This window comes from Alligator sinensis, unplaced genomic scaffold (assembly GCF_000455745.1).
Source record: "Alligator sinensis unplaced genomic scaffold, ASM45574v1 scaffold228_1, whole genome shotgun sequence".
In the NCBI taxonomy this organism is placed as follows: Eukaryota; Metazoa; Chordata; order Crocodylia; family Alligatoridae; genus Alligator; species Alligator sinensis.
In genome coordinates this window covers 1627765-1641989 of record NW_005842044.1, presented here as the reverse complement: position 1 = coordinate 1641989, position 14225 = coordinate 1627765, and the positions used below count along the sequence as shown (strand labels likewise).

The window sequence follows — 14225 nt, the reverse complement described above, 5'->3', positions numbered from 1 at the left end:
CAGCGCCTTGGCTGCGATGCGGGCGTCTGTCTCCAGGCTGCTGCACGCTCTCAGCCTGCAGAGCTTCACACAGGGCCATCTTCTTCCTCTGGACAGGGATTCAGCTAGATCAGCTGCTGAGCTGGGACCCAGCAATCAAACCTGCTAAGGGATCTGCTTCCAGTGCCACCATGCCCCAGCCTCGCAGCTGCGAATTGCTCCCCAATGGTCGCCTCCTTGAACCTTGCAGGCGCCGGAGGGAGCATGAGGTATCCTGGTGTGGCAGTAGGTCAAGCCCATCAGGTCCTGCCCAGGCCTCCAAAACCACCTGCATTGCAACCACATCTCTGCTGGTTATTTGTAGGATGCCAGAGGCTGCCCGGTCCGTCGGTACTGCCTGACAGCAGCAACGTGGCACGGTGAAAGGATCCTGCGTTACAGCCAAGCAGGGCGACAGGGAGGAGATGCAGACAGAGGCTGGGTTCACAGAGCTTTATTCATAATCAAACAGCCACTCCTGAAAAAGTTTCACCTGCTTTTGAAACAGTCCCTGATAAAAGAAGTCCGAGACGGCCAGGCCACACCACGGCTCGGTCCCCAGCTTGCAGCTGAGCTGTCAACCAGGACCTGAGTGTTAGCAGGCATCATCAGAGCTGCAACCACAGTATGGCTCTCCGGGCATGGCTTTTCTGGTAGGGGATCCTGGAGTCCTAGGGGTTTTCCTCCCACACAGAGACTGTGGATCAGGCCGGCCAGTCTTTGCAGTGGCTCGCGGGCAATCCCTGCAGCTAGCACCATTGGGATCCAGCCACATGCAGCAGCACAAGGCACACTGCCTGGGCTGGGTAGTCTGGAGGGAAGGACTTCCTTCAGCATAGACCCGCTGGGCAGCCTCCGCACTGGAGACCTTGTCTCCATCCCCCAGGTCCTCCTGCCTGTGTGTGGGGCTCTGGAGGCACTCGGGCAGCCCAGGTGCAGAACAGCCGGGCGCAAGCTCAGGTCAGGCTGAAGGCAGAGCTCAGGGAAGAAACTGCGGCAGGGGGCAGGTTCCCATCAGAGTCTGGGGGCATCTCCACCTCCACAGGCTGCCTCATGCTACAGCTCCAGTTCTCCCTGGTTTCTGGGGCTGCTCTACTACTAGCCACCTGCATCATTTCTAGGGGCAGGACCTCAGCCTTGAAGCGAGCAGCGCTTGCAAGTCTGCACATCTGGGTACTGGGAAGGGCACTGGCATTCCCAGCCTTTCTGGGGGGGCACAGGTGAGATGATCTTATCAGGCTGCTCTTATCAGCAGCCGCTATTGGCTACTCCTCCAAACCACCTTGTGCTCAAGCTGTCTGAACCCTTTGCCTCGGGCCTAGATCCTTGCCTGTCATGCACAACAGGGGTTGCCTGCAGCTAGAAATGTTGGTGCCTTCCTTCCAGATGCCTTGAAACCTGGAGACAAACAGCCGTCAGCCACGCCTGAGAGGAGGGGCAGCAAGCTACAGCCCTGTCCTCAGGGCGACGGGGTCACTTGGTCCTGCTGGGTGATGCTCCTGCCAGGCCCCCACTGCAGCATCTGCCCTGCCACATTATGGATGACCTGCAGGCTTCGCAAGGACAGCCCACTCCATCAAAAAGAAATGCAAAAGGGAAAGGAGCTTGGAGGCAAAGGGAGGAAAGAGCTCCCTCTTGCCTGGCACTTGATTTAGCTTCGGCCTGAGTCGAGCCTGTTTACAGTGATTTAAGCCACTGAGGGGAGGCTGGAAATGGCAGGCTGGGCCCACAATGGAAAAACTCCCTATAAATCACAGCAGCATGGCACCGTCTCCCCCCGCTCACCCCGAATCCAGCCCCATCCATCAGTCCCTTCGGCTGCTGCCAGAGACGAGCTGCCTGGCTAATTACTTAACATGCCACAGCTTGCTGGAGTTTGTAATAGTGTGAAAGTCCCAGCAGTGAGGTATATGCAGATCCATTAATAAATCTTTAATAAACCCAGTCCGAGGGAAGGAGCAGGGGGAAGAAGAAAACAGAATACACGGTGCAGATGGACTCCCAGGCAAGCTGTTCACAGCGTCTGAGAAATAGCACGGGCGCTTTAATGCGCTCTCCAGCCTCCCCTCGCGCTCGGCGCGGCTCGTATTCTCACAGCATCTGTCTCAGCAGTTGTTGCTCAGAGGATCTTCACCTGGCTGCCTGGTGTCTCTCGACAGCGCCATGCCCGTGGGGGTAGGAGGTGTGATGATAATAGCCGGGACTTTCAGGTGTTTGTCATTCAAGGCGGGTGGCTCGCTGCTGCCGCCACCACTTCCACTGCTCACGCACGTCTTGACGCCTAGAGAGCAAGATGAGGGGAAGACAGAGAGCACGAGTGAGTCAGGGCCATCGGGGAGCAGATTGGGAATGGGGCAGGGACAGGGCATCAGGGGTCTGCCAGATCTTTTGTGCTTCTGCATGGCTGGGCATTGCAGGATTGCCATGCGTTATGTAGGCATGCTACATGGAGCGATGCCTGAGGCTCCTGAGCTGGCCATGAGGCAGTAGAGCTGCCTTGGGGTGGCCCCGCAGTCAGCCTGCCCAAAACACAGAGCCTAGGAGCAGCCCCGAGCATGCACCAGGCAGCTGAGACGGTGCTGGACGCGTGCTCATGACTGCTTGCAGGCAGGTCATTCCCGACCATCAGCCCACATGGAGTGGGAGCGAACGGGTGGGACGTACATGAAGGCGTGCCTTTAGGAACCCCAATCACAGCCCTGGCTCTACGGTGCTAGGTGCTGTACAAACACAACCCTGGGGACAGCCTTGTCTGGCAGCACCCCCACTTTTATGGGTCGCACGTAGGTAGGAAACTGGGACTGTCCCAGGAGAGCCGGCATTTAAAAAGATCAAAATTGAATCACCCTCCTCTGCTCAACACAGCAAGACACCTTGGTGCCCCTCTCGCTACGGCCCAGTCTGGTCCCATAAAATCAAAGGGAAAGAAGTCACGCTCTTAACCAAACTGGTTGTGCTGGGATAGACTGGGTTACATAGCTAACCTGCCATCACAAAGATACAAACATCCGAGGGGACAGCTTTCATTCCCATGCAGGCTGGAAGATTTGGTGAGTTAAAGGAACTTAAACTCTGGGCTGAATGAACAGAATCCTCCAGGGAGCCCAGACTTTTCTCCTGCCAGGGGGCAGTGGGACAGGTACCCCAGGAAGGTGAGGAAACTCACCCTTTCCAACAGGTTTTCTAAAGCTGGCCAGAGAGGCTCCCTCCCAGCCCACCCACCACCCCCTCAGTGTGCTGCACCCCAGAGCTGGGCGCAAATGCTCCCTCCTTCCTCCCAGTGAATCAGCCCACAGAAGCATCAGAGAATCGGACCCTCTCTCCCATTCATGAAAACCCCTGGAAATCCTGGAGCCAGAGCTGCCAGAGGAGAGCAAAGGGCTTTTTTTTTTTGCCTTGAGATTTTATTGTCATAAAAACCTGGCTAGTGGGAGCTGAGACCCAGCCCAGAGGTCAGCCCAGAGACCCTGACAGGTCTCCCAAGGCGGGGAAGGCTTCTGGGATACAGGTGCTGCCATGTCAGAGAACTTTATCCTTGAGCCAAATGCCGAACCGTTTTGGGACCACCCCGCAACGTCTTGCTCAGTGGTATCCAGATGCAGGGAGCTCCACTGGTTTGTCCTGCCTTGCATTTCCACTACCCACCATCCTTGCCGTCACAGCAGGGCGGTGGGGGGACGGGGACTGGGAAAGCTTGTCCCAGACTAGGCCTTATTTCGTATTCCTTGATCATCTCCATTCCCAGCCATGCTCCAGCTGCACGATGCAGCCTCTGGTCTTTTCCTGCCCTCCCCATACCTGTCCCCTTTCCCCCTTGGTGGAGCTCAAGGGACCCGCTCCTTGCCTGACTTCCTAGCGCCCCCGTCTCCCCGCTGCAGGCCTACCCCCATGCTCTGGAGGTGAGACAGCATGTGCAGCACTCCCCAGGATACCACCCGGCCTGCTGTTCTCTAATGCGGTAAGATTGATCGCTCCTCCAGTCCTTCAGATGCTGGGCCATATGGGGAAAGCCTGCTCAGCTATGCCGGGTACCGCCGCGCAGCTTGGCTATGCTTTGCAACACCCCGCGGCACATCTCGGCATGGGAAAAATTACCTGTGGTTATCCCTTGGTAGTTACATGACACCAAAGAAATGCCGGGCTTCTGGGAGCATGTCACAGAGGGGATGGAGCAGAAGCAAAGGGATTAGAAACAGCATGTCAGTGCTTTGCACGGCAATGAGCCCAGCGGCCAAAGATGTCCCGCGAGTGCCTTCTAGTGGGCAGACGGCGGGCACGCAGCTCCCCTCTGACCGGGGTGCGCAGCTTACCGAGGTTCACTGATGAGAAGAAAATGTGTAATTAAGGCTTTTCCCAGCCATGGTGCTTGTTGGCTGATCTAGCTGGAGTAATTAAAAAGCTGCGTGGTGCAGGCTAGTCAGGCAGGGAGAGTATGTCAGAGCCATGCGGCGAATAAATAAAGGCCTGAGAGTCTGCTGGGAGGGCAGTCCCGGGTGGTAACATCACTTAGGGTCTGTAGCTTGTAAACTCGGCAGGGGAGGGGACCACAGCCGGACTCCTCCTCCTACACATGGGCCTGTTACCCCATCTTCAGAAGCTGAAGAGGAGCCAGCTCTTGTTGCCAAAAAAGCCAGACACATCCTGGGTGGCATTAGCAGGAGTGTCGCTTGCAAATCAAGGGAAGGGATTCTTCTGCTCTATTCAGCTTGGGGCTAGAGGGGCTCAGTTTTGGACTCACGCTTCAAGAAGGATGTGGCCAGACTGGAAAGAGTCCAGTGCAGAGGGATAAAAACGACGCGAAGCACGACTTAATGCATAAAGGCTGAAAGAGCTAGGGTTACATCGTCTGGAGGAGAGAAGACTCAGGGCAGATACCTGAAGGATGACAACACAGAGGATGGAGGCAGATTATTCTCTGTGACCATAAGAGACAATGGCCATAAGCTGCAGCAGAGGAAATTTAGGCTGGAGATGAGGAGGATACTTTCCACAAGGGTGCTCAGGAGCTGGAACAAGCAGCCTAGAGGCGCTGCGGGATCTCCATCCTTGGAAGTTTTTAAGAGCAGGGTGGACAGACCCTCAGCTGCGGTGCATTAATGAGGAATGACCCTGCCTGGAGCAGGTGGGGGGCTGGAGTAGACGTGACCATGTGAGGTCCCCTCCAGACCTGCTTTCCTATGATCCTAGCAATGCACATCTGTCTGCGCACAAATGCTGCCATGATACCTTCCAATCAATAGAAGACCCCCTGGAAGGTATCTGAGCCCATCCGTGCCATCCCTTTGATGGCCCGAGGAGGGTGCTATTGAAAGACAGTCAACCCCCTGCACAGAGCTGCTCCAAAGTCCCCATCTGTTTAGATGGGTGCTGCCCAGGCTACAGCTATGTGCACCCAGGGCCCACACCCCAGGGCCTTACAAGTCTCAAGCACTTACAGCTGCCAGATATCCTTGCCATCCACTTAACCCAAGAGCTTTCAGGCCTCCCAAGCCAGCCAGCCAGCCCATTTTGGATCCACCCACTGCCGGAAACCTTGCCATTAGCCGTCACCCCAGCGAAGTGCAAGGGGCACATGCAGCACTGACCGTGCCACAGCTGCGTGGGAGCTGAGATGAGACAGGGCAGCTTGTCTGCAATGCATCACTGCACAGTATTGCCAACCTGGAGGCAAAGTCCTTGTGAATAAAGGAGCCCCCTGCTCTAGGAAAAAGCAGCTCCCATGAGGATGGACGGGGCTGGGAGACACGTCAGGGGACTTGTTTGGCCTCATCTCCAGGCCACCAGAAGGAAGCTGCTTTGACAATTTTGGTGGAGCCCGGACATATTGGGGGGCAATTTCTGCTCAGCAGAGACCACAGGGAAGGTGCTGGGATGGGGCTGAGCGGGAGAAGAGCAGGGGCCTGCATCAGGCATGCCTAGAAGGAAGTGAGGCAGTTCCACTTCTGCATCCCCTTTGAATGCACTGAGCATGTAAACCCCAAATCTGGTTTTGGACTAAAGAGCTGTGTTTGGGTCAGGGTCGGGCAGTGGGTGGGTACGTGGGAGCGCAGGGGAGAGGGTGAGTTTATTGTAACGGGGGTGCGGGTTCCTTAATGCGGTTTAAGGTTGTGATGGAAAGTTGATGATGGAGGATGTATATATATATGCACCCCCTACCACGGAGCAAATGAGTATTACGGGACCCACTCAGGTGTCTATTAGGGGCTTGCACTCTCTAAGTTGGCTCTGGGGATGCCAGGGCATGGGCAGTGCCACCATGTGCCCTTCTTACACCCACAGCACGGTCATCCGGGACAGGCCCCCCTGCAAGGATGGGAGAAAGGGGTCAGAAGGGGAACAAGGAGAAGTGCATAGATGCTTGGCAACCAAATGCTGGAGCAGACCCGTCTTCAAGGCTGGGGTGGGGTGGAGCAAAATGTCTGTGTGGCTGCCCCATGCCTTAGCTTGTCACTTGCCTTTTCAACCCCCCCTGGCTTTATTCAGGAAAGACCCTGCTGCTATTCATTCAACAAGAGGTAAGCAGAGGGCTATAGGCCTGGGCCTCCTTCCCCTCCCCATGAATGCAGCCACCTCTGGGGTGGAGCGCAGCAGCAAGCCTCTGTGAGCTGGAACAACATGGGGCAAAGCCCTTTCATCACCAGAAACCAAAGGACATGGACCACAAAGGCCCCCCAGGCTGCCCAGAGCATCTGAGGAGGGACTCTAGCAGCTACCACCTCCCTTGCCCCCTCCAAAAGGCCAGGGGAAGCCAAGGCCCGCAGACAGCACCATCATTATACCCACTTCAGCCTGCTGCCTCCCACCTCGTCCAGCACAGCTGCTCATTAGCTGTCCCATGGGCGGAAAGAGGCAGGCAACAAAAACAATAATTAAACAGTCCAAGGGACTGCAACCGGATCTATAGGCTGGTGCCTCAGTTTTCCCTTGCTGAGAGCCCTCCCTCCAGACCCACAGCCCTTCAACCCTATTGCTCCGGGTGTGAGGTTTAGCTTAGCAGGACTCTCTCTCTGGCCTGTGCCAGGCTCTGTGAGGGTCTTATGTGGCCTTCAGTTGCCACCACCTCTCTACCCAGCAGGCTCCCTCCCATCTCAGCAGACCCCACTCCCTAAACCTAAGCCAGAATGACCCTACCTGCTCTCAGGCTGCCTTTATATCCCCCAGCTGGCCTGGCCCCACCCCAGGCTCCTCCCCTCACCTGTGCAGGTGCCCCAGGTGTGTGCAACCCTGTCCCTCCTCCAGGCCCACTGGCAGGTACATCCCAGCACCTGGCCCCTCACCCCCTGGAGAGATCAGAGGCTTAATCTGTTTTAATCAAGAGAAAAGCCCTTGATGGGAGTGGGAGGGCGGGGAGACAAACAGCGTTAACTCTTCAGAGGCAGGACAAGCCCCGTGGGGACAGCCCCTGGTATTTTTAATCTCTCTTTAATTATGGATAAAGCCTGCTCTGAGTAAGAGGCTGATTGCATTTTGGTTTTTTTAAGGCTGAGAAAGAAATGAGAGGGTGAGGGACGGGGGGGTTTAGAAGGGGCGGCAGCTGCTCTGAATAGCTAGTGGCGCATGCACTGGGAGAGAGCTCACCTGGGAGCTGGGCTTGCACCTGCTCTGGGACCTTCTGCATGAGCTCTCCGGCCTCCACCTGTTTGGTGCTTCCCTCCAGGAAGGGATGCAGAATGCAGCTTGGAGGAGACTGCCTCCTGCTAGCCTTCCCTGAAGCACCCCCAAGCCCTGAGGGTTGGATCTGAGACCCTATCTTAATGGACCTAAGCCTGGACAAAAGCTATGAAGCAGCATGAAAGCATCTGCTGGCAACAGGACCGGGCCTGTTGCCCTGGAGAAGGAAGCTGGCGTGGCCTCATGGATGGCACTCAGATTAGCTCTATGCTCTGCCACTGACTGCCCTGTGTGACCCTGACCAAGTTGCTTAATCTACCCCGTGCCAGCATAACCTACCCAGCATACAATGGAGATAGCACATGCTCAGAGGAGCTGGACTCAATCAAGGTTTGCACCCAAATAATATCCTTTATTGCCTTGTATACTGCAGCACCAGGCCCTGCTTTTTTTGGCTGTCTGTACATTTAAAATGTGAACCTGTCAGGGTAGGGACTCTCTCACCTCTAACTCTGTACAGGGCACAAAGGGGGCTCTGATCCTTCTTGTGGAGGGACCATCAGATAAATACTTACTACTACTAGCCATAGAGGAGGCTTGGCTCCAAAAAAGACAGAGCTGAAGCTGTCTACACAGCCAAGTGGGGGAGAAAATCCATAACACCACCCGCACACAGAGGAAACCTAGGTGGAGGGGTTTCTGCCCAGCCAGAGAGGTTTAAATGGACCAGAAAAATCAACCTTTAAAGCAGGCGCCCGCAAAGGGGCTATTAAACCACCGGGGCGAGTGCAGCTCTTTTGCCTTCATAAATATTAAAGGCGTTTTTGGAAAACTTTTCTCCGAGGACCGCGGCAAGCTCGTACATTAGCCAGGCCCGGGGAGGGGGGAACCTCTGCTCCGAAGTAGCTCCAGCCCCTGCTGTTATGCTCTGCATGTCAGATCATTGATCATCCAGGATTTACTGCTGCCCGCTGCTAAAGCAGGCCGTGCGATTTTATCAGAGCAGTTACAGGTCTGGGCTGGATCTGACAAGACCGGACGTCTCCAGCAGCTGCCGAATCCCAGCAGCAGCCTCAGCCATAGAAACAAAGCCTCCGGCTGGTTTTCCTCGGCCGTGGGTGTGTTGGAAAGGTGTTGGCTCAGGTGCTCATGGGCATGTACAGCACCTAGCGCAATGGGACCCTCGTCTTTCTTCACTGCCTATACCCTCCAGTGGCAGCCTGCTTGCAGATAAGATATGTGTACGATACACAAGTGCATGTATTTGCAGCCGGCACGTTCTTATGAGCCTTTTTTCATGCAGGGGACTGTGTGTGTGTGTGTGTGCGCGCGCACATGCATGGGCTTGCATGTGGCTTCCTTTTCCTGGTCACGTGTACGGTGATGTCTCAGTGGCATGTTCGCTTTCTCATGTTGCCTAAACCACAACTGCTGCTGGCCATGCTATAGCCTGGGGTGGGGGCTGACTTCTCACCTCTACCGGCACATTGCACCCAGCCGCTTACTGCAATTTTGCTCCTAGCATCGGTACACGGGTGAGCTATGTCATGCAAATGTCTTTCCAGCAGCACAACACAGCTGTGCTCCCCACTTCACACCCCCCTGATAACTGCAGCCTCATGTGATGTACAGTAAATAGGCATGAAAGAATAATCAACCTCAAGTCTTTCCACGGCAGCCACCCAACACCTTGCTTCCTGCAGCCACTGCCAGGATTAGCACCACTAAAACACCCCCCCACCATCTGTATCAGGGGGTTGGACTGCCCCCATCTCACCATCGCATCATGGAGATTTCTATGACTGAGGGTTTATCTTGAGACACCCTTGCTAGGGGAGGAGCGGGGAGATGGCAGCAGATTAAACTGGTAAGCAGGGAAATCTCCGCTGCATCAGCAGCTTGACCGGAGGGGGTGTGACTCCAAGAACCGAGCACGGGTGGCTTACTAGGAAAACAGTAATAAAAAGGAGTAGGCAGGAACGGCGAACTCTGGGTTAAACTTAGGTTTTCTCCCCACCAAGCTGGAATCAATGAGAGTTGGTCGCTGGCAGAGCTGGGCCTTAGAGAGGGGCTTTAGATGCTGGAGAAGTAACGGTGGGAGCATCCTAGAGCAGCTGAGCCATGGGACCCATTAGCCAGTGCCCCAGCTGGCCCACGGAGAAGTCGTGCCAGCTGGGAACTTGCAGTCTAGTCTGGACCATGCACAGAGGGAGGCTATCTTGTGGTGGAAGAGATGGGCTTTAATGATCTTCACTTTTCCAGCCGACGGCATCATGGGTTTGCAAACAGGACCTGGGAACCCTGCCCGGACCAGGTCTCTGTAGGCAGAGTGTGCGCATGTCTGTATGCACACAAGTGCAAGCTCTGGATCCACCACTGTTTCACTGTTGTATCGCCTTGGTCTCTCGTGCCTTGGGGCTGAGAGCGGCTGACGGAGAGGCAGCTCTTCTTCAGCATCTCTGCAAGGTGCTGGCCAGCAACTCAGGCTGTCGCTGCCTGGACCACGGCCTTCTTGTTCCAGCTGCAGACGCACAGCTCTTGAAGGAGCAACCCAGGCCTCAGCTGGGCTCCCATGAGGACCGGGGCAGGAGACAGAGGCTCATCAGTGAAACCCAGCGGTGGGATTAGTCCCTCTGCTCCTGCCTTCCCCACACATACAAGCGGGTTATGACATGGGTGGACAGGAAAAAGACCTAGATGTGGCAGTGCCTGGAGCCAGCCTGTTGGTTCGGCCTATAGGCTGATCTGAAGCAAGGCCCCGGCACTGCAAATCTCCCAGGTGCGGAGGCTCCCTGGTAGCGGGGAGCTGCAAGGCAGAGGCTTTTTGCAGGAGGCCTGTCCCATCACCAAATGCCAGAGGGTTTTCCGTGAGCCCTGTTCCCTTCCCTAGCGACCAGACCTGCCACTTCCAGGTCGGTGCCAGGGACTCAGCCTCTCATCTGTTATTAATGAAGATTGATGAGCGGGCGGCAGGGGGTTGATGGAGACCTCTGCTGTGCTGACAGAGGAGCATTTCTGCCCGGGCTGGGGAAGCACGTGTGCAAATGTGTTGCCTTCAGACACGCATGCAAATGTGTTGCTTTCATGTGCGCAAACATATCCCCTTCACGCACACGTGCAGGCCATTTGGCAAAGGGGAGATTTTCCTTTTGGGAATCCATGGGACTGGGTCATGGAGCCCAGGCCCTAGTACACGGGACCGGATGGGACTCCTGGGGTCACGGAGCCCAGGCTTTGGCTGTCAAACCCGGCCACCTTGTGGCATCCCAGCCCTCATCCGTAGCAAGCTCCAATTTCCACGCGCGTGTGAGCCTCCACCAGCTCCTTGCAGATCATCACGTTTCTCCCAGCCCCTCCCCACTCTCCTCCATGGTGCAGCTTGGCAGGAGCTGCTCCTTTAACCAACTCTTGCTCCGCGGAGGGGGGAATGAGTTATCTGCCTGGCCTTTCTCTGTGAGCGGAGGGGCTTCCTGCTGGTCCTTGCTTTAGCCACCTTCTCCCTGCCCAAGCAGAGCTGGGAGTGGGGGACGCACCATCTGGGCTGAGGCTGTTGGCCAGCTGGGGTTTGCCGGCAAGTGTCTTTGCCCCTCAGGGCCCTTGAAAGGTTGATTTTTCTGGTCCGTTTAAACCTCTCCGGCTGGGCAGATGCTATAGGGGGGGTTCTGCAGTGAACCCAAGAGCCAGCCCCTCTCCTTGGAGAGGATCTTCCTGCCCGCTGGCGAGGCCTCAGGACGGGGCTGGTGGGGCAGGACAGCGCGGGGCGTTCCCAGGAGGGTCGGCAGGGAGAGAAGGGCTAGAGCCGGGTCAGCAGGTCCCTTGGAAAGCCGCTCCCCAGGCTGCAGGGTGAGGATGGGAGATGAGCTCAGGGAGCTATGAGTCACCTTGCAGGGGAACCGGTGGCTGGGGAAGGGCTCTGGCAAGGCCAAAGGGGCAGGCGGCTTAGCTCATCCACCCTCCCAGCCTGGGTTGCATGCACAAGCAGCTGGCACGCGTGTGTGCCAGCTACCCGCCCGCCAGCCACCGGCCCACACCAGCCCACACAGGCTGCACCAGCCCCCCGCAGCCTTCCCTACCGAACCTACTGGTGAAGCTGGCACTGGGCAGCTCTGAGTGGGGCCAGACGGCAGCCCCTGGCCACTCGGCCCAGCTGCCGAGCTCCCGGGATTGGCATCGTGCCCAGCCGCCTCCTGCCAACGGTGGTTTTAGCAAGATGGAAAAATAAATCACCAACAGCTTCCAGCTTCCCTTCAATCTCCAACGCCCATGTCACCGAGCCACCAGACACCCCACTGCGCCAGCCTTAGTGAAACCTGGCACCTACCACCCACGAGAAGGGTCTGTGCCCACCGCTCACGCTCACCACGGGGTGCTTTGAGCCCTGTCAACACAGCAGCCAAAAACCCTGAGTCTGAGCCCTGGAAATCGTGAGAAGACTCATGATTTTTTAAGCTATTTTGGGTTTTTCGGGCGGGGGTGGGGGTGGGTGGGTTTCAGCCTTCTGGTTTTTGAACCTTCAAGACAGTTTCACACCATACCGGGCAGAATAAAAGCCATATTATTAAAAAAAAGAAAAGAAAGGAAACTGAGTCTCTCGCTTCGTCATCACAGGCCTCCGGGAGCTGGAGCTTCGAAGGATAACGCACAGTCGCACCGCGAGAGCTGGCCGCGTGGCTGGGCTCCCTGCCTGGCTTGGCTGCTGTTTTCTCTCTGACTTCTCTGCATCGGGTTCCCCGGGCTGATAAACGGGGATAACCCTCGCCCAATTCTCGCAGGACCCCTTGAGGAGGCACCTCGCACCCGGCACCACGGATCCGTGCGGATCCCGGGAGGAGGCAGGCGCCTCTCTCGCAGGGTCCGCTCCGTTTTCAGGCCGTGTCTGTGCGAAGGAAAGAGGCATCTGCCAGGGGATGCTCTTCTCCCAGGTGAGGACCCGAGTGCAGCGATCGGCCGCCCGCAGAGGATACAGCGGGGGGGGGACGGACAATTGTGCACCCCAACTCGGAGGCGAGCAGGGGGGTCTCCTCGGCATTTATAAGGCCTTCTAATAACCTCCCTTCTTCGCACGACGGCCGCACCCCGAAGCCCCCGCCGATATCCGTGCCAGACGCTGCACACGCACCCTGCCACAAAGACCTTCTGACCCAAGAAGGCCGGAGACGTCTCGCTATCTCCATTTTACAGACAAGAAGCTTGGGTTGCAGGGGGGAGCTGTGGTCACACCAGGGGCTCCCCAGAGCCAGCCGGTGCCTTAACCACAGACCAGCTCTCCGCTGTGTTGTGAGAGACAAGGAAAGGTCTGTGACCGGATTCGGGGGCTGGGGCACTTGTGCCCCAGAGGATGAAGCTGCTACGTTTGCAAGACTGCTCAGGGTGGCTCTCGTTTTCCCATTGCTATCTACAGCCTAGTACAACAGAGATGCTTTCCCCGGCTACCAATTCGGAGCTGCAGCTGCTCCAGCATTTGGAGGGGGCTGGAAACGGTTCCAAGGAAGGAAACCCTCCGGGAACCAGTCCAGTTACTTTGGCCCCCGCTCTGCTCCTCTCCTCGCCGCTGTGCAGGCTGCTGTGAGAAGCAGAGAGGTGCAAAGGGCATCCCAGAGACTTACCTTTCAGGCAGGAGGGCTTAAGTCCCATGTTTTCATCCTTTTAGCGTGGAGTGGCTCATGAATCAAGCCCGCGGCGCCCAGCTCAGCTTCTCTGTTCAGCTCCTGCTGCAAAGAGACAAGCACTTCAGAAAGCGCTGAGAGGGGGAAAAGATCACTGGCAGGTTTCACTTGCTTTGCATCTGAAACGTCGGTCTCTGCCTAAGCCAGTGCGTGTGTGTACACACACACACACACACACACGCACATAAATATACACGGCCAGTGCTGAACTAGTGCACAACAGGAAGCCGTGGTTATTCATGACAGCCAAACCACCAACTGATGTCATGGCATTTACTGACTCAATCTCGGTTGTTTAGTTTAAAGGAGAACTTGGGGGAAACTTTTCGGCTGGCTGCTGTTTCGGAGAGAATCCACTAGCTGCAGGTGCTCTCAGCACCGCTTCACCCTGGCTAGATGGGAACACTTGCCTTGCCAAGCCCCTTCTCCCGTTACAGGATCCTGCCCTGCCTGGGACTGTATTTATGATGCTGTTATTGTTTCCGGAGCAACAGAAGAGGAGATGACAAGCAGAGGAACAGGATTATTATTTATGCAACGACCGTGCATGGCTTGGAGATCCAGACTGAGGGCTGCCCACGCCCATAGCTCTGGGGGGCTGCTTTGGGGCTGCCTCTAGCAGGGAGATGAAGCCTAGGTCCCAAAGAGCCCCCTTTTCCCCTGGGCTGTGTGCCCCATTGCAGCAGAGCTTGGCACTAATTTGGGCAGACATTTGTGCTCCCATTGATGGTCTGCTAGCTCCGTGCAAGGGGTTCAGGCAGGTGCAATGCAAAGAACAAGGGCTCAAGCCTGTCACTGGCGGTACGGAGAAGGAGTGTGACGACAGGAGGAGAGGGGCAAGGGGAAGGTCCTGGGCGCCCCTGCACCAATTCAAGCCCATGGACTTCCACAGAGTGGCTGCCAAGGTCCTCTTGCACGAAGTCCCCCGCG

At 56.5% G+C, this 14225-nt stretch overlaps 1 protein-coding gene across 1 annotated transcript in view; it reads right to left on the bottom strand.

The window, feature by feature from the left end:
* The window catches only part of LOC102385759 (DNA replication complex GINS protein PSF2), a 28501-nt gene extending 15238 nt beyond the window's left edge, over positions 1-13263 (bottom strand). Inside the window, exons 1-2 of the mRNA XM_014519510.1 lie at positions 13236-13263; positions 2153-2299 (exon numbers count right to left, since the gene is read on the bottom strand). Coding sequence (XP_014374996.1) covers positions 2153-2299; positions 13236-13263 — 175 coding nt within the window. The remainder of the gene's footprint in view (positions 1-2152; positions 2300-13235) is intronic.
* Between the last annotated feature and the right edge of the window lie 962 nt (positions 13264-14225).